The sequence below is a fragment of the Oncorhynchus kisutch genome, linkage group LG3 (assembly GCF_002021735.2).
Source record: "Oncorhynchus kisutch isolate 150728-3 linkage group LG3, Okis_V2, whole genome shotgun sequence".
Taxonomy (NCBI): domain Eukaryota; kingdom Metazoa; phylum Chordata; class Actinopteri; order Salmoniformes; family Salmonidae; genus Oncorhynchus; species Oncorhynchus kisutch.
Genome location: NC_034176.2, coordinates 17307644 through 17327572, shown reverse-complemented (window position 1 = coordinate 17327572; position 19929 = coordinate 17307644). Strand labels below are relative to the sequence as shown.

General features: G+C 41.4%; 1 protein-coding gene across 1 annotated transcript in view; it reads right to left on the bottom strand.

The window, feature by feature from the left end:
* Nucleotides 1–19929, bottom strand: part of med27 (mediator complex subunit 27) — a 102330-nt gene that overhangs the window by 41305 nt on the left and 41096 nt on the right. The window contains exons 3-4 of the mRNA XM_020468549.2: nucleotides 17736–17866; nucleotides 6423–6516 (exon numbers count right to left, since the gene is read on the bottom strand). Of these exons, the coding sequence (XP_020324138.1) occupies nucleotides 6423–6516; nucleotides 17736–17866 (225 nt within the window). The remainder of the gene's footprint in view (nucleotides 1–6422; nucleotides 6517–17735; nucleotides 17867–19929) is intronic.

Here is a 19929-nt window from a genome sequence, read left to right as displayed (position 1 = left end):
AGTGCTGGAGAGGCGAGGCGCACTGTAGGCCTGATGCGTGGTGCTGGCACTGGTGGAACTGGATAGAGAACACGCACAGGAAGCCTGGTGCGGGGAGCTGCCACCGGAGGACTGGTGTGTAGAGGTGGCTCTGGATAGACCGGACCGTGCAGGCGCACTGGAGCTCTTGAGCACCAAGCCTGCCCAACTTTACCTGGCTCGATGCCCACTCTAGCCTGGCCAATACGAAGAGCTGGTATGAACCGCACCGGGCTATGCACCCGCACTGGAAACACCGTGCGCTCCATAGCATAACACGGTGCCTGCCCGGTCTCTCTAGCCCCCCGGTAAGCACAGGGAGTTTGCGCAGGTCTCCTACCTGGCATAGCCATACTCCCTGTGAGCCCCCCCCAATACATTTTTGGGGCCAACTCTCAGGCTTCCATCCGCGTCGCCGTGCTGCCTCCTCATACCAGCGCCTCTCCGCTTTCCCCGCCTCCAGTTCTTCCTTGGGGCGGCGATATTCTCCAGGCTGAGCCCAGGGTCCTTTACCGTCCAGTTCCTCCTCCCATGTCCATTTCTCCAGGTGGTGCAACCTCTCCCACTGCAGCTGCTGCTGCTCCTGCTGCTGCTGTTGCCTGTTACCACGCCACTTGGTCCGGGTGTGGTGGGTGATTCTGTAACGGCTTCTCCTCCTCTGACGAAGAGGTAGAACAAGGATCGGACCAAAATGCAGCGTGATGATGATTCATGATATATTTTAATGAAGGAAAAACTATACATGCAGAAACTACAAAAATAACGAAATGAAATAACGAAAACCGAAACAGCCCTATCTGGTGCAAACACAAAGACAGGAACAATCACCCACGAAAACACTCACAGAATATGGCTGCCTAAATATGGTTCCCAATCAGAGACAACGATAATCACCTGACTCTGATTGAGAACCGCCTCAGGCAGCCATAGACTACTTAGACACCCCACAAAACCCCTAAGACAAAAACACACCACAATAACCCATGTCACACCCTGGCCTGACCAAATAATTAAAGAAAACACAAAATACTAAGACCAAGGCGTGACAGATGGTGGCTGTTGTCGTTGTGTTGCTGGTTCGAGCCCAGGGAGGAGCGAGGAGAGGGACGGAAGCTATACTGTTACACTGGCAATACTAAAGTGCCAATAAGAACCTCCAATAGTCAATGAAATACAAATGGTTTAGAGGGAAATAGTCCTATAATTCGTATAATAACTACAACCTAAAAATTCTTACCTGGGAATATTGAAGACTCATGTTAAAAGGAACCACCAGCTTTCATATGTTCTCATGTTCCGAGCAAGGAACTGAAACATTAGCTTTCTTACATAGCACATAATGCACTTTTACTTTCTTCTCCAACACTTTGTTTTTGCATTATTTAAACCAAATTGAACATGTTTCATTATTTACTTGAGGCTAAATTGATTTCATCGATGTATTATATTAAGTTAAAATAAGTGTTCATTCAGTATTGTTGTAATTGTCATTATTACAAATACATTTCAAAAAAAGCAGATTTAATCGGTATCGGCTTTTTTGGTCCTCCAATAATCGGTATTGGCGTTGAAAAATCTCTTCACAGTCCCCAAATCCAGAACAGGCAATGGGAAACACACAGTATTACAAAGAGCCATGACGACATGGAACTCTATTCCACATTAAGTACAGTGCCTTCAGAAAGTATTCATACCTCTTGAGTTATTCCACATTTTGTTGTGTTTTCTCCACCATCTACACCCCATAATGACAAAGCGAAAACATGCTTTTAGAAATGTTTGCAAATTTATTGAAAATGGAATATATAAATATCTCATTACATAAGTATTCACACACCTGAGTCAATACAGGCGTGTGAATAATCGGTAGCGATTACAGCTGTGAGTCTGTCTGGGTAAGTCTCTAGTAGCTTTACACACCTGGATTGTGCAACAATTGGCCATTATTATTGTCTAAATTCTTCAAGCTCTGTCAAATGTGGATCATTGCTAAACACCCATTTTCAAGTCTTGCCATAGATTTTCAAGCTGATTTAAGTCAAAACTAACTCAACCACTCATGAACATCAACTGTCTTCTTGAAGAGCAACTCCAGCAGTGGAGGCTGCTGAGGGGAGGACGGTTCATAATAACGGTTGGAACGGAGCGAATGGAATGACAAATACATGGAAACTGTGTGTTTGATACCATTCCACTCCAGCCATTATCACGAGCCTGTCCTCCACAATTAAGGTGCCACCAACCTCCTATGAACTCCAGTTAGATTTGGCCATGTTATTTAGGTTATTGTCCTGCTGAAAGTTGAATTCATCTCCCAGTGTCTGGTGGAAAGTAGACTGAAGCAGGTTTTCCTCTAGGATATGGCTGTGCTCCATTCCGTAGATTTTTTATCCTGAAAAACTCCCCAGTCCTTAATGATTACAAGCATACCCATAACATGATGCAGCCACCACTATGCTTGAAAATATGGAGAGTGGTACGTTATTTGTTCGCCCCATTATTTGCACTACACTATATATAGATCATATAGTTTTTTCTGTGATTGAGTAAACATTATATAAGCCCCTTTTCTAACTTTGCAAGATTGAGTCTGATATTGTTGGAGGCAAAGCCAGAGCGCAACAGAGTGGTCTTTCAATCACCAACGAGTGAATGCGCTTTTCAGATCAGAGCGCAGATTTGTTGATATTCTTTGCTCCTTAGCAAATGATTAGCCTAGTTAGAGATATGTACATGGGCAGGAATGTGTAGGTTACATTTCAAGCTGTCTGTAAAAAAGTGAGTCCGGTAAAAAGCGTACGTCTTAATTAGAAGGGGCAGTGTTGTATTTTGAGACATGCTTGAATATGCAAATAAGCCAATAGGCAGAGGGGTACCCTACATTGTCTAATTCTCTGTATTGTAATAATAATCAATTTTATTTTGTAAAGTGGTTTCTTGCATCATACAACACAATGCAATTTACAGTCACCTATTTGGTCCATGGTGTTACAGACCAAGTAAAATAATGTCAAGCCCTTCATAATGTAAAAATGTTTTAAAAGGCTCATAACATATAGGCTACGGTAGGATATATCATAGAAAGCAAAATATATTTCCACGTGAAAATCTTATTGGATTTTGTCTATTGGTTTTGTTGGTAGGCCTATATTATGCTCAAATGCGCCCAAGACTGTCGGGTAGCTCCCCTGGGACTGCCACGCAAAGCGCAGAAGAACTATCAGCCCACAGAGAGAAGCATGAGATTTAACTTCACTCAACATTCTAGAGCTCTCCCTGTTAGTTAACACTATCAACGTTTCCCTTTACTGTGGCAATTGTGATCGAATCAACACAATATTAGCCACTTTCAATGCAAAATACCGAAACAAAACATTATATTGCGCACGACTCAGCCTGTACTCCACACAATATTCAAGTTTGAGCTCAGCAGACAAGAAATTTGCTCACTGTTGATATTTTTTTGAGGGAAGATTGGCCACAAGGCTACTGTCTAAAACTGTAAGGGTATAGCCTCAGTGTTCACTGTAAATGCACACCGGAAGTTGCACAAAATGTTCACCCAAAAGACCTCAAATTTCCTAGGTGATAGAAAACAATTATAGGGAACATTAGTATTCAGTAATGTGTTGTATTGGATTTGCCCCTAACATAACACTTTGTATTCAGGACAGAAAGTCCTTGCTTTGTCGCATTTTTTGCAGTGTTACTTTAGTAAATGTGCTACAAACAGGATATTTTGGAATATGCTTATTCTGCACAGGCTCCCTTCTTTTCAGTCTGTCAATTAGGTTAGTCTTGTAGAATAACTACAATTTTGTTGATCCATCCTCAGTTCTCCTATCGCAGCCATTAAACCCTGTAAATATTTTAAAGTCGTCATTGGCCTCACTGAGAAATCCCTGATCGTTTTCCTTCCTCTCCAGCAAATGAGTTAGAAAGGACGCTTGTATCTTTGTAGTGACTGGGTGTACTGATACACCATCCAAAGAGTCATTAATAACTTCATCATGCTCAAAGGGATATTCAAAGTCTTCTTTGTTTACATGTTTTAATCTCTATCAAAAGGTGCCCTTCTTTGCGAGGCATTGGAAAACCTCCCTGGTCTTTGTGGTTGAATCTGTGTTTGAAATTCACTGCTCAACTGAGGGACCTTACAGATAATTGTGTGTGTGTGGGGTACAGAGTTGAGGTAGTGATTCAAAGATGATGTTAAACACTATTATTGCACACAGAGTGAGTCCTTGCAACTTATTAAGCACATTTTTACTCTTGAATTTATTTAGGCTTGCCATAAATGGGGTTGAATACTTAGACATTTCGGCTTGTCATTTTATCTTAATTTCTGAAGGCACTGTAACTAATGCAAGAAAAAAAAGAAAAAAGAAAACTACACCTCTTAAGGAAAACAGCGCGGACTGTGAAGACACGCTAACACACGCACTCTACACGCACTTACATTGTAATATTGTTATATTACTGTATTATGGATTTTGTATTGTAGATATGTTGTGGTAGAGTAGTGTGTAATAATGTGTTGTATTGTAGATATGTTGTGGTAGAGTAGTGTGTAATAATGTGTTGTATTGTAGATATGTTGTGGTAGAGTAGTGTGTAATAATGTGTTGTATTGTAGATATGTTGTGGTAGAGTAGTGTGTAATAATGTGTTGTATTGTAGAGATGCTGTGGTAGAGTAGTGTGTAATAATGTGTTGTATTGTAGATATGTTGTGGTAGAGTAGTGTGTAATAATGTGTTGTATTGTAGATATGTTGTGGTAGAGTAGTGTGTAATAATGTGTTGTATTGTAGATATGTTGTGGTAGAGTAGTGTGTAATAATGTGTTGTATTGTAGATATGTTGTGGTAGAGTAGTGTGTAATAATGTGTTGTATTGTAGATATGTTGTGGTAGAGTAGTGTGTAATAATGTGTTGTATTGTAGATATGTTGTGGTAGAGTAGTGTGTAATAATGTGTTGTATTGTAGATATGTTGTGGTAGAGTAGTGTGTAATAATGTGTTGTATTGTAGAGATGCTGTGGTAGAGTAGTGTGTAATAATGTGTTGTATTGTAGGTATGTTGTGGTAGAGTAGTGTGTAATAATGTGTTGTATTGTAGATATGTTGTGGTAGAGTAGTGTGTAATAATGTGTTGTATTGTAGATATGTTGTGGTAGAGTTGTGTGTAATAATGTGTTGTATTGTAGATATGTTGTGGTAGAGTAGTGTGTAATAATGTGTTGTATTGTAGATATGTTGTGGTAGAGTAGTGTGTAATAATGTGTTGTATTGTAGAGATGCTGTGGTAGAGTAGTGTGTAATAATGTGTTGTATTGTAGATATGTTGTGGTAGAGTAGTGTGTAATAATGTGTTGTATTGTAGAGATGCTGTGGTAGAGTAGTGTGTAATAATGTGTTGTATTGTAGGTATGTTGTGGTAGAGTAGTGTGTAATAATGTGTTATGTTGTGGTAGAGTAGTGTGTAATGTAATAATGTGTTGTATTGTAGAGATGCTGTGATTGAGTAGTGTGTAATAATGTGTTGTATTGTAGATATGTTGTGGTAGAGTAGTGTGTAATAATGTGTTGTGTGATGTACTGTTTCATTTTGTATGCAATTGCATTAATCTTGTTTGGACCCCAGGAAGAGTAGCCTTGGCAATAGCTAATGGGGATCTGTAATAAAATACTAAAATACTTAAAGGGAAGGCCAAAGTGCTGAGTGCTGACGACCTGGCACTGACTTTGTAGGGTCCTTTTTGTGGTAAGAGACGGTAAAGAACAGTAGCTGTGCCGTTCAGCAGTATGTATGCTGCTGTAGAGCAGAGCTCCACTACACATCCCAGGGAACCATGTTAATAATTACAGGTAGTATTAATATTTAATAGCTCAACTCTTCTTCGAATGCTTAAGCACTGCATATAAATAAAACTCGGAGCAAAAGCAGAGCTGGGGAGAACCTAGTGTTGGTAGGAGGACTGAAGATGTTTCTCTATAATCTACCTCTTGCATGAATAGTCAGATGTGCAGTACGCTTTCAACTGCACATGACAATCATTAGTCAAGGAACTTAACCAGTGTCCCTCTATCATGGATATCTTGTCACAGAATACACACACCATAATAGCTCCTTGGTTCTATATTTTTGGACAGCAGACATGGACAGGAAGCTGCACTCATCCTGGTATCCGATGAAGGAAAAAACTGAGGACAAGGTGCATAGCTTGCATGTTCTTTTGTGGATATTGCTGACACCATGCAAATATCATCTTGGTCAGCATTTTTATATATTTATATTGGGAGTGGCCTTCCAAACTTGAATAATTGGTCAGATGTTGAATGTGTGAGAAGCAGTTTTGGACCAGAGGAGTGTTGTATTCCCGGTGGTGAGGAGGAATCTTACCAGAAGTACTGCTGACGTCCCGTTGGGTCGGAAGAGTTCAATCGACATGTCTGGAAACATCCTGCCGATCCTTGATATCACGTCGTCCACATACCTGGAGGATGACAGAGTACATTTTTACCCTTCGAAAAAAATAACAAATGTTTCAAACTACAAAACAGTGCCTTTGGAAAGTATTCAGACACCCTCGACTTTTTCTACATTTTGTTAGGTTACAGCCTTATTCTAAAATTGATTAAATAAAACAATATATTCAGCAATCTACACACGATACCCCATAATGACAAAGTGAAAACAGGTTTTTATACATTTTTGCAAATGTATAAAAAATAAACAGAAATACCGTATTTATATGAGACTCGAAATTGAGCTCCTGTTTCCATTGATCATCCTTGAGATGTTTCTATAACTTGGAGTCCCCCTTTGGTAAATTCAATTGATTGGACATAACTTGGAAAGGCACACACCTGTCTACATAAAGGTCCCACAGTTGACAGTACATTTCAGAGCAAACCAAGCCATGAGGTCGAAGGAATTGTCCGTAGAGCTCCGAGACAGGATTCTGTCACAGTGACTTCTTTCATTCTTAAATGGAAGAAGTTTGGAACCACCAAGACTCTTCCTAGAGCTGGCCGCCCGACCAAACTGAGCAATCCAGGGAGAAGGGTCTCGGTCAGGGAGATGACCAAGAACCCGATGGTCACTCTGACAGAGCTCAAGAGTTCCTCTATGGAGATGGGAGAACATTCCAGAAGGACAACCATCTCTGCAGCCCTCCACCAATTAGGAATTTATGGTAGAGTGGCCAGACCGAAGCCAGTCCTCAGTAAATGGCACATGACAGCCCGCTTGGAGTTTGCCAAAAGGCACCTAAAGACGATGTAATCACTGCTAAAGGTACTTCAACAGAGTACTGAGTAAAGGGTCTGAATACTTATATAATAATATATGTCTGTTATTTTGTTTCATGTAAACTATCACAAAAAAAAAAGTTATTGTTTTGTCGTCATGGGGTATTGTGTGTAGATGAACCTCAGGGTATGTGGGATGCTAGCGTCCCACCTGGCCAACTATCAGTGAGATTGCAGAGCGAGCGCCAAATTCAAATACAGAAATACTCATTATAAAAATTCAGAATTTTTATTTATTTTACATAGGTTTTTAATTTATTTGACCTTAATTTAACTAGGCAAGGCAGTTAAGAACAAATTCTTATTTTCAATGACAGCCTAGGAACCGTGGGTTCAGGGGCAGAACGACAGATTTGTACCTTGCCAGCTCGGGGAACTTGCAATCTTCCGGTTACTAGTCCAACGCTCTAACCACTAGGCTACTCTGCCGCCCCGGCAGGCCGCCCTGGATTAAACTTCTTGTGAATCCAACCACGGCGCGTTTTCTTCAGTAATCCACAGGTATTCAGAACCCTTCACTTTTTAAACATTGTTAGGTTACAGCCTTATTCTAAAATGTATGAAATAGTTTTATTCCCTTCGTTAATAGAATGCGATTTACCCGCTTTTTTTGGGGGGTGGAGATAGAATAGATGGTGTGATGGGGGTGTGTCTACAGATACGCCTTGTTCTGACCTTGAGTTAATTCCCTAATAACTCCACTACCTTTACCCGAGATGAAACCAGGAATGAAGTAGAGCAAACCTGCTGGTTTCAAGTAAAAGTGGACAAAGTATATACTCTTTTTTTCCCCGATAGAAATAACAGCATTCTCCATGCACTATAACTTACAACTTGATAAGAGCTAGGTAAATGAGTAATCAGTTTGGATAAGGGAATTGTAAATATAAATGACCGTTGTATTTGATCAATTCTACCTTATAATAGCTGGAGACAAATGTGAAACCAGTCATATGGCAGCAAACAGAAGCATATCAACATTACTTTTCCACAGTAAAGTTTATGAAATGCTGTGCCATTATGCAGAATTTAAACTGTCGAGCCTTTTAACTTGCAGGGAGGGGCAGTCTCGAATGTCTTATTTATCGGCCTCTTTTCTATCATGTTAAATATTAGCAACTATCAGTATCGACCCTCAGTAGGTCTAATAACCACATACATTCAACTGTCAATTTACTGTTAGTTCCCTTCAGCTGGTTGTTGCTGAGGATCATTAGTAACAGTTGATAATATACACTACCGTTCAAAAGTTTGGGTCACTAAGAAATGTCCTTGTTTTTGAAAGAAAAACTATTTTTTTGTCCATTAAAATAACATTAAATTGATCAGAAATACTGTGTAGACATTGTTAATGTTGTAAATGACTATTGTAGCTGGAAAGGGCATAATTTTTGTTATGGAATATCCACATAGGCGTACACAGAGAGGCCAATAATCAGCAAACATCACTCCTGTGTTCCAATGGCACGTTGTGTTAGCTAATCCAAGTTTATCATTTGAAAAGGCTAATTGATCATTAGAAAACCCTTTTGCAATTATGTTAGCACAGCTGAAAACTGTTTTGCTGATTAAAGAAGCAATAAAACTGGCCTTCCTTAGACTAGTTGAGTATCGGCATGTGTGGGTTTGATTACAGGCTCAAATGACCAGAAACAAAGACCTTTCTTCTGAAACTCGTCAGTCTATTCTTGTTCTGAGAAATGAAGGCAATTCCATGCGAGAAACTGTCAAGAAACTGAAGACCTCGTACAACGCTGTGTACTACACCCTTCACAGAACAGCACAAACTGGCCCTAACCAGAATAAAAAAGTGGGAGGCCCAGGTGCACAACTGAGCAAGAAATCAAGTACATTAGAGTATCTAGTTTGAGAAACAGATGCCTCACAAGTCCTCAACTGGCAACTTCATTAAATAGTACCTGCAAAACACCCGTCTCAACGTCAACAGTGAAGATGCGACTCTGGGATGCTGGCCTTCTAGGCCCATCTTATTCGTTTCTTTTTATTGGCCAGTCTGAGATATGGCTTTTTCTTTGCAACTCTGCCTAGGTGGCCAGCATCCGGGAGTCGTCTCTTCATTGTTGACATTGAGACCGCTGTTCTGTGGGTATTATTTAATGAAGCTGCCAGTTGAGGACATGTGAGGCATCTGTTTCTCAAACTAACACAACATGCCATTGGAACACAGGAGTGATGTTTGCTGATTATTGGCCTCTCTATGTACGCCTATGTAAATATTTCATAAAAAATCTGCCGTTTCCAGCTACAATAGTCATTTACAACATTAACAATATCTACAATGTATTTCTGATCAATTTGATGTTATTTTGAATGGACCAACATTTTTTATTTTCTTTCAAAAACAAGGACATTTCTAAGTGACCCCAAACTTTTGAACGGTAGTATATATTTTTTTTTAAAGACATGTGGGCTAATTAAATTGTTATTTAGCGGAGCGCAGACCAAGCTGCAACAGTTTGAACCCGATGCATGGCACAATACTTGGCTGTGTTGTCACACAGTTCCATGGCTAGTACAGGTAATAGACAAGGGTATAGCCTACTATTGTACACTATTCGACCTATTATAATTCTATGTACACTAATCTTCCAACATTACCATGGGTTGAAGAATTGAATGTTTTTAAAGGCTTTCCTAACTTGTTTAAAAAATATATTATTCACAAATATTTTCCTAACCCTAAATAATCTACAAGATCAGAGTATTTTAAAATGTACCAATTGGTGCTGAAACATTGGGTTGAACAAAGGCAGTAGAGTTGCTTAAAAAAGATGCAGAACAATGTCAATTGGCAGCATTGTAGGGTGCCAGGCGGCGGCCAGACAGTTACAAGACAAGACTTGTTCTTACATCTAACTGCTTAATAATTCATCTACAGAGTGAAACTCATTTAACCAGAACACAACACATTTTCACTGACTCAAATCAGTATTGTAAATTAACATCTCCCTAGGCGTTGGATACTTGCCATTCTGGGCTAGGAGTTCCAAGTTCCACTTATAACTAAACCAAGTTACTTGAGCCTGACACCCCAAAAATTCCCCTGGTACATGTATGGTTCAACATTGAAAACTTCCATACACCTTAAAAAAAAAAAACTGCGGCCTGTTTTTCTTGCAAGTTTCTTCCAGTCTCCATGTAAAGTTGACTTCCCTAAAACGAAACCATGCACCATGGGGATACTCAATTAGCATAGCCCTAAATACAAAACGAGGATGGGTTTGAGAGAGTCAAATATTTGCCTCTGTGTGTTGAAGTGGCTGCCATATCATCCTTTGTCCTAATGAGGGCTTGGAATTGCCAAGAACTATATTATCACAATACTTAGGTGCCAATACAATATGTATTGCAATTCTGCTGAAGAGAAACAAGAGAGAGCCAGGAGAAAACAAGTTTGAGATAAGTGCTCAAAAATGTTGGCACAACAAAAGATGGAGAACAAGCTATAGGATAAGAAATGCCAGAGTTTTGAAACAGGTACAACCGACTAACACTAGCTAATGTTTACTACCTAGCAAAAAATTATATATATACACTACCAATCAAAAGTTTGGACACACCTACTTATTCAAGGGTTTTTCTTAAATTGTACTATTTTCTACATTGTAGAATAATAGTGGAAACATCAAAACTATGAAATAACGCTTCCGTCCCTCTCCACGTCCCAACCTGGGCTTGAACCAGGGACCTTCTGCACACATCAACAACGACACCCACGAAGCATCGGTACCCATAACTCCACAAAGGCCGCGGCCCTTGCAGAGCAAGGGGAACCAATACTTCAAGGTCTCAGAGCGAGTGACATCACCAATCGAAACGCTATTAGCGCACGCACAACCGCTAACTAGCTAGCTATTTCACATCGGTTACAACAGCTTTGCACAATCTTCAGAAACGTTGATCTCTGCCATGCCTGGTGTGCTCACAGCAAATGTGGCCCTGATGAGAGACAATAGTCTATAGATGGTTTGGAGGGTTAAAGATGAAAACACAAATGGAGCAAAAACGTTCAGCTCGCTGTAGACTGACTAAATGTACTTTCATTTTCTTGTGGGGAGAGCATCCTTGTGCTCTGATTGGCTTCCCAATTTAAGCCTTCATCGACAGCCGAATATTCTAAATGTTGAATTGGGAAAGTCAACCACCCCTTGCCACCAAGTCCTCCATGGTGTGGGCAGCAGGTGATTCTGGGACATCATCATGTAACCCTAACCTAATTCAAATGCTCCAAACAGGGAATTTAGGCCTAACTCTATGCGAGAGTTGATTGTACATATGGATTAAAAAAATAGGACTTGACAACAACAAAAAACACATGAAGATTAGACTGTCTGTGTAGCAGCTAGTCTTTTTGAAGATACAGTATGAATGTAAGAACAAGTCTTGTCTTGTAACTGTCTGGCCGCCGCCTGGCACCCTACAATGCTGCCAATTGACATTCTGCATCTTTATTAAGCAACTCTACTGCCTTTGTTCAACCCAATGCACATAGGGCCTGATTCCGACTTAGGATATTACATCTTTATTACACATGCCTTTCCTACTCACTTCTCAGTAAGTTGGTATTCAGACTTACCTTGTGCAGGTGCTTAACGGGCTTTGCAGGCATGGCTCCGTTGTGCGCGCTAAAATAAATATAATTCAACTGCTGAAAACACTCCCACTCCCAAGTCATCCCTTTAAATACTGTGTCTCTTTTTTAGTTGGAATTTTGTCCACAGACTCACTAGAATATATGGAGAGAATGGTTTCAGAATATTAGGGATCAATGAAAGAAAATGGGAAGAACCATGTGATGGCCCAAACTTCATCGAGAAGACAAACCACCTGGAAATGATCACTCCAGGTCCAATGTGATGTCACATTTAAGATCAATGTGAAAAAAAGCTTGTGTTTCAGAAATGTTCCTACTCTTGTTCTGTTACCGTGTTAATATGTGAGTGGACTTGTGTGTTTGTGTGATACTTGTGACAAGGCCAGACCTAAGAGAGCAGTGCAGTGGGGAAGGTGATGGGGTTGGCTCCCAATAGACCTGCTTAGCCTCTATGCTGATAGGAATAGACAAGTCCAAGGTGACAACTGCAATCTGAATTGATGTTCCAAGGACAAAGGTCTGTGCCCCAGGAGAGACAAAATTATCATCGTTGGCCAACAGACGACAACCCCAGCACGAGTCCCACCAAAATGACATTGCACAGCTCACAGATGACCTTCCAGAAGCAGATGCAATATCACCATATTACTACACATTACAAACCATTAGGAACACCTTCCTAATTTTGAGTTGCACCCCTTTTTTGCCCTCAGAACAGCCTCAATTTGTTGGGGTGTGGACTCCACAAGATGTCAAAAGCGTTCCACAGGGATGCTGGCCCATGTTGCTGCCAATACTTCCCACTGGTGTGTTAAGTTGGCTGCATGTCCTTTGGGTGGTGAACCATTCTTGATACACAGGGAAACTGTTGAGCATGAAAAACCCAGCAGAATTACAGTTCTTGACACACTCAAACCAGAGGGCCTGTCACCTGCTACCATACCCCGTTCAAAGACACATTTTTTGTCTTGCCCATTCACCTTCAATGGCACACATACACAATCCATGTCTCAAGGCTTAAACATCCTTCTTTAACCTGTGTCCTCACCTTCATCTACACTGATTGAAGTGGTTTTAACAGGTGGCATCAATAAGGTATCATCATTTTCACCCCTGGATTCACCTGGTCAGTCTATGTCACGGAAAGAGCAGGTGATCCTAATATTTTGTACACAGTATGTGGTGGTACCCTTCCAGAGAAAAAATAGATCTGATATCAGTCAGTCAGTTGGAATCACGATCATGCTTACTGGTTAGTTTGACTTTAATCGTACATTTATCTTCACTTTTAACAATAGATTGCTCTAACTCGGTCACTGCGTCTCTAGATTAGACAGAGCAGCAACTCTAGCAGCTCAAAGAGATGCATGATTAACCTAAATGTGTTAACCACTTAACAAAATAATCCAGACCGAAGGGGGGGGGGGGGGGTCGGCTTATGCATGAGAGGAGTCAGTCAATATGTTCCAGTTTAGCTGATTACATTCAGCATGACTCCATTTAGAGGATTAACACATATGCATGACAGTGATCTGCCTCATTGATACAGTGATCTGACCGTTTGGTATTTTATTAGGATCCCCATTATCTGTTGCGAAAGAAGCAGCTTCTCTTCTTGGCATCCACACAAAAAATGACATAATACAGAACATTAATAAACAATAACAGAACTAAATTAATTTTACAATGGCGCACATAGCTACATATCTAGACCCACTTCAGTTTGCATAGCACACCAACAGGTCCACAGACGATGCAATCACCACCACACTGCTCTATCCCATCTAGACAAGAGGAATGCCTATGTAAGAATGCTGCTCACTGACTACAGCTCAGCATTCAACACCATAGTACCTTTTAAGCTCATCATTAAGCGGGCTGCCCCAAGGTGGGGAAAGTAGGAAACAACATCTCCACTTCGCTGATCCAATACACTGGGGCCCCACAAGGGTGCGTGCTCAGCCCTCTACTGTACACCCAAGACTGCGTGGCAATGCACACCTCCAACTCAATCATCAAGTTCGAAATGACACAACAGTAGTGGGCCTGATTACCAACAATGACGAGACCGCCTACAGGGAGGAAGTGAGGGCACTTGGAGTGTGGTGTCAGGAAAACAACCTCTCACTATACGACAAAAAACAAAGGAGATGATCATGGACTTCAGGAAACAGCAGAGGGAGCACCCCCTTATCCACATCGACGGGACAGTAGTGGACAAGGTGGACATTTTTAAAGTTCCTCAGCGTACACATCATGGACAAACTAAAGGACCAAATCACTGGCCATTTTAACAAATGGATTTAATAAAAAGGTATCTCTCGTCACTTTAAATAATGCCTATTTAATAATGTTTACATATCCTACATTACTCATCTCATATGTATATACTGTATTTCATACCATCTTGCATATGCCGCACGGCCAACACTCATCCATATATTTATGTACATATTCTTATTCCATCTGTGTGTATAAGGTACAGTTGAAGTCGGATGTTTACATACACCTTAGCCAAATACATTTAAACTCCGTATTTATTTATTTTTACAATATTTGACATTTAATCCTAGTAAAAAATCCCTGTATTAGGTCAGTTAGGATCACCACTTTATTTTAAGAACGTGAAATGTCAGAATAATAAGAGAGAGACTGATTTATTTCAGCTTTTATTTCTTTCATCACATTCCCAGTGGGTCAGAAGTCTACATACACTCAAGTAGTATTTGGTAGCATTGCCTTTAAATTGTTTAACTTGGGTCAAACGTTTCGGTTGGCCTTCTACAAGCTTCCCACAAAAAGTTGGGTGAATTTTGGCCCATTCCTCAAGACAGAGCTGGTGTAACTGAGTCAGGTTTGTAGGCCTCCTTGCTTGCACATGCTTTTAAAGTTCTGCCCACACATTTTCTATCGGATTGAGGTCAGGGCTTTGTGATGGCCACTCCAATACATTGACTTTGTTGTCCTTAAGCCATTTTCACACAACTTTGGCAGTATGCTTGGGGTCATTGTCCATTTGGACGACCCATTTTCGACCAAGCTTTAACTTCTTGACTGAATATAGCCACTTCTTGCTTCAATATAGCCACAGGTTTTCTCCCTCATGATCTATTTTGTGAAGTGCACCAGTCCGTCCTGCAGCAAAGCACCCACACAACATGATGCTGCCACCCCCGTGCTTCACGGTTGGGATGGTGTTCTTCAGCTTGCAAGCATCCCCCTTTTTCTTCCAAACATAACGATGGTCATTATGGCCAAACAGTTCTAGTTTTGTTTCCTCAGATCAGAGGACATTTCTCCAAAAAGTACTATCTTTGTCCCCATGTGCAGCTGGAAACCGTAGTCAGGCTTTTTTGGGGCAGTTTTGGAGCAGTGGCTTCTTCCTTGCTGAGCAGCCTTTCAGGTTATGTCGATATAGGACTCGTTTTACTGTGGATTTAGATACATTTGTACCTGTTTCCTACAGCATCTTCACAAGGTCCTTTGCTGTTGTTCTGGGATTGATTTGCACTTTTCACACCATCATCCCTAGGAGACAGAACGCGTCTCCTTCCTGAGTGGTATGATGACTGCATGGTCCCATGGTGTTTATACTTGCGTACTATTGTTTGTACAGATGAACGTGGTACTTTCAGGCACTTGGAAATTGCTCCCAAGGATGAACCAGACTTGTGGAGGTCTACAATCTAATTTCTTTTGATTTTCCCATGATGTCAAGCAGAGGCAGTGAGTTTGAAGGTAGACCTTGAAATACATCCACAGGTACGCCTCCAATTGACTCAAATGATGTCAATTAGCCTATCAGAAGCTTCTAAAGCCATGTCATCATTTTATGGAATTTTCCAAGCTGTTTAAAGGCATAGGCAACTTAGTGTATGTAAACGTCTGACCCACTGGAATTGTGATACAGTGAATAGTTTGTAAACAAGAAATTTACGGAGTGGTTGAATATCTAGTTTTAATGACTCCACCCTAAGTGTATGTAAACTTCCGACTTCAACTGTAGTTGTTGTGAATTTGTTAGATATTACTGCACTGTCGGAACTAGAAGAACAAGCATTTCGCTACACTCACATGAACGTCTGCTAACCATGCGTACGTGACAAACACAATTTGATTTGATCAATACATAAACACAAAATATCTAGGTCAAATAGGGGAGAGGCGTTGTGAGGTGTTGCTTTATCGGTTTTTTAAAACCAGGTTTGCTGTTCAGGTATGACTATTTCGGCAAATTCAGCCAAATAGAATTTTGCCTCTTCGCTTCTCTCATATGCATCTGGAAACCCCCTTTCATACCAAAGCCACATCCCAGACAACGTCCTACCATGAGGCATGCTAGTTAGCAGTCAGATGTATTATATTATTTGTTAATCTCTTCAGCATCCAGTCTTGACTCCTGCATGCCAAACTCTTCTTGTGACTTGTTGGACTAATAGGCTATTAGATTGTATAACCTGGTTTCTCCCTACGTTGACCATGATTGTTTTCAAGGATTAGCTCACATGACATAGCAGATTCGATTTGAACCTTCACCCTGGCCAGTCTCTAATGGCCTGCCATTGATCTAATGTCCAACAAAAATGTGTCTGTTAAGGACTTGACTCCTTGGTAGCTAGTGTCTGCATAAACCCATTATTATATCATTTTCAGTACTATCATATCATTTTCACTACCATCAACATTTCTTTGGAATACTGTAATTACACAGTGCACTTTCTGGGGTATTTCTGTAGCTACATAGAGAAGAAAAATGCCGGAGGGTGGATGCAAAAAAAACTTAAAGGTTGTGCTGCATAATTCATGCGCTGGCTGCTCCTTTTAGAAACGGCAAATTCATCAGAACAATGACGTTTGACAGAGGAGCCGCTGGTTGGCTTCACCTTGACCCACTCTTCATCCACTCTCTTCCTGTGCTGTATGGAGCCATTAGACTTCCCCAAAGCTCAGAGTCACCCCGGCACAACGCAGGTATCGGACAGTGAGAAGCTGCTCAGGGAAGATGTACAGTGACAGCCGTGCCTTCACTGTTGCCCACTATTGATATTTCCTTTTACATCCAGAGTGCAGACACTTTACTGAGCAAAGACAGCCCAACCTCCCAAGCCAAAAACTGCTAAAGTGCCAGATGGGAAAATGTCACCCAAACCCAGTGAATCTGACATTTTGTGAGGATCTTTCTTTTGTTGACAAGGGGTGTAAGGGTGAACAGAAGAGAGCACCAGGTGCCATTTTCACACATTCTGCAAACCTGATCCACCAGAAAGCTGCATTGTAATAACATTATGAAAACCGAAGCCTATATCTATCAAAAGGCACATTGATGAAAAAAGGTGGGCGATTTCAAAGACCAGTGTACAAAGATGATTAAGGGTACAATGCCACACTGATCAAGGACTATCCATAAGAGCCCAACACACAATGGATTTCTGTTTTGTAGCAGCATTTCCAGCTGGGGACCACGCACTATGCCCGCGGGGGACCACTATTTTCGCTCTCCTTCAACCACTTTCATCTTCCACAGGGGACGTCGTCCCTCAGTCCCTCCAACCAGGCCTCCTGCATGCCTTTCCCCCACTCTCATCACTCTCCTATCAAAGCAAGAGGTCTAAGACAACAAAATAAGACAATGCATCATTTGTATTAGTCACATGATCCCTCTGGACTATGACAACTCTAAACAGAATGACAAATAACTGGAGGGAGATCATTCATCTTTCAGTCATTCAGTCATTGCATTAGCAACTATCAGGGAAATGTTTAAGCAGGAAGAGGGGCTGTACTTACTGTGGTGGCAGAACCAGGGTACTGGGCTGGACTTTGGGTCTTCTCTTGGCAGATGCCCCCATTTGGTTAGCTGAGCGCTTCAATGACTGCTGGTTAAGAAGACTGGACGCCAAGCCAGCATGGTACTGCAACTGAATGGGGAGAAAATAACAAAATAATAAAAACATGCCATGTTTTAATACAATAACAGGAAACATGGGGCATTAGGGATTAAGACATATATGGCCAATGCTGAAATCCAAATGCACCTTGCTTAAGCAACCCACAGAAACATTGGAACCATGTGGTACTATATGTATCTACTGTGGTGAGAAGGACAAGACACTTCAGACGGTACTCTATTACAGGGTGGAGATCATCCTGAGCAGCTCTAAACCACATCCCATCAAGCATACATAGTGAATACCCAAAAGCTGAGTTAGCCTGGGTTTGTTTTGTCACTAAACCTTGAGACACTTAAATATAGCTCCAAGGCCAAAGATATGACAGTAATGTGACAGGCGTCAGATTAAAGGCAATAAAAGGTAGAAATCTGACCTTGAGTTAAGTGACACATGACAAGTTGAAAGCTGTACTGTTATATATTATAATGTGTCCTATGTTCTAGCCTGGAGCAGCCCACACAAAACAAGAAAATTCACAAGATAACATTGGCAGCAGAGTAGAGAAAAATAAGAAAAGAAGTGACTCATCATCAAGTTTAATTGAGACACTGTAGCCGACTGTTTTCCCAAAGCTAAAACCCAAGCCTGACAACAATCTGCTCACTTAAAAAGGAGAAATATTTGGTTTGGTAGCCCAACTATATCCTCCACTCCTGCCCACTCTGCCTCCCCCTCTCCTCCTGTTGTTGGTTTGGGAGCGACGAGTGGCAAGTAAAGCAGCTCTCACTTTGATGCAGAAGCGACAGAAGCCTGTCTGCAGTGCCACTCCACGTCTGATGAAATGGCGTGAAAGAGATGGAAGCTATGCAGAACACACAGGTGTTAAAATCAGCGTCCGTCCTACAGCCCAACGGCAGGTGTCAAATGTGACAGTAAAGCCTAAAGGGACCAGCAATAAAAAATTAAAACAGGGTATGTATAGGCCTGATAAAGACATTACTAATTTGGTATGAATTTACAGGTATAATTAGCATAATGTTTAATAAGCATGTACACTGAGTGTACAAAACATGAGGAGCACTTTCCTAATATTGAGTTGCACTCCCCTTTGCCCTCAGAACAGTCTCAATTCGTAGGGGCGTTCCACAGGGATTCTGGTCCATGTTGACTCATATGCTTCCCACCAGTTGGCTGGTAGTGGATCTCTACTCCGAATAGCTTGTTCCATCTCATCCTACAGATGCTCAATTGGATTGAGATCTGGTGACTGGACAGGCCACTGCAGTAAGCGGAATTAACTGTCATATTCGTGGAACCATTCCCGGACAATCCTAGCCTTGTGGCATGGGGCATTATCCTGCTGGAAAAAATTTGATTTGCAGATGGAGACACTGCTGCCATGAAGGATGCACCTGACTGGCAATGATGTTCAGATATCCTGTGGAATTTAAAGGTTGCAACGGGCCCAATGTGTGCCATGAAAACACAACCCACAACATCACCACCAGCATGCAATGTTGACACACGACAGGATGGATGCATGTACTCATGGGGTTTTCTCCATACCCTAGTCCTCCCAAAAGCATGAAATAGCAGGAACTGGGATTAATCAGATTCTCCAAGGTCCAGTGTTTTCGTTCCTGAGCGCACTGCATCCTCAGTTTTTACATTTTTGCTGAAAGAAGTGGAACTCTGTCGTCGGCTGCCATACCCCATTCGTGTCAAGGTATGATGAGTTGTGCATTCTTTTATGGGTCTTTGAGCACCAATGTTGTGCTGGACTGTCAGCTGACTAATTGTAACCCATCTGTTGCTGTTGCTCTGCACAATTCGTGTCAGCCTCCTTTGTCCTCTTTCATCAATGACCCATTTTCAACCACAGGCCTGCCTTTGGCTGGATGCCCTCTGGGTGGTGGACCATTCTGGATACACACGGGTAACTGTTGAGCGTGAAAAACCCAGCAGCATCGCAGTTCTTGACACACTCAAACAGGTGAGCCTGGCACCTACTACCATACCCCATTCAAAGGCAGACTTACATTTTTTTGTCTTCACCCTCTGAATGGCATACATACACAATCCATGTCTCA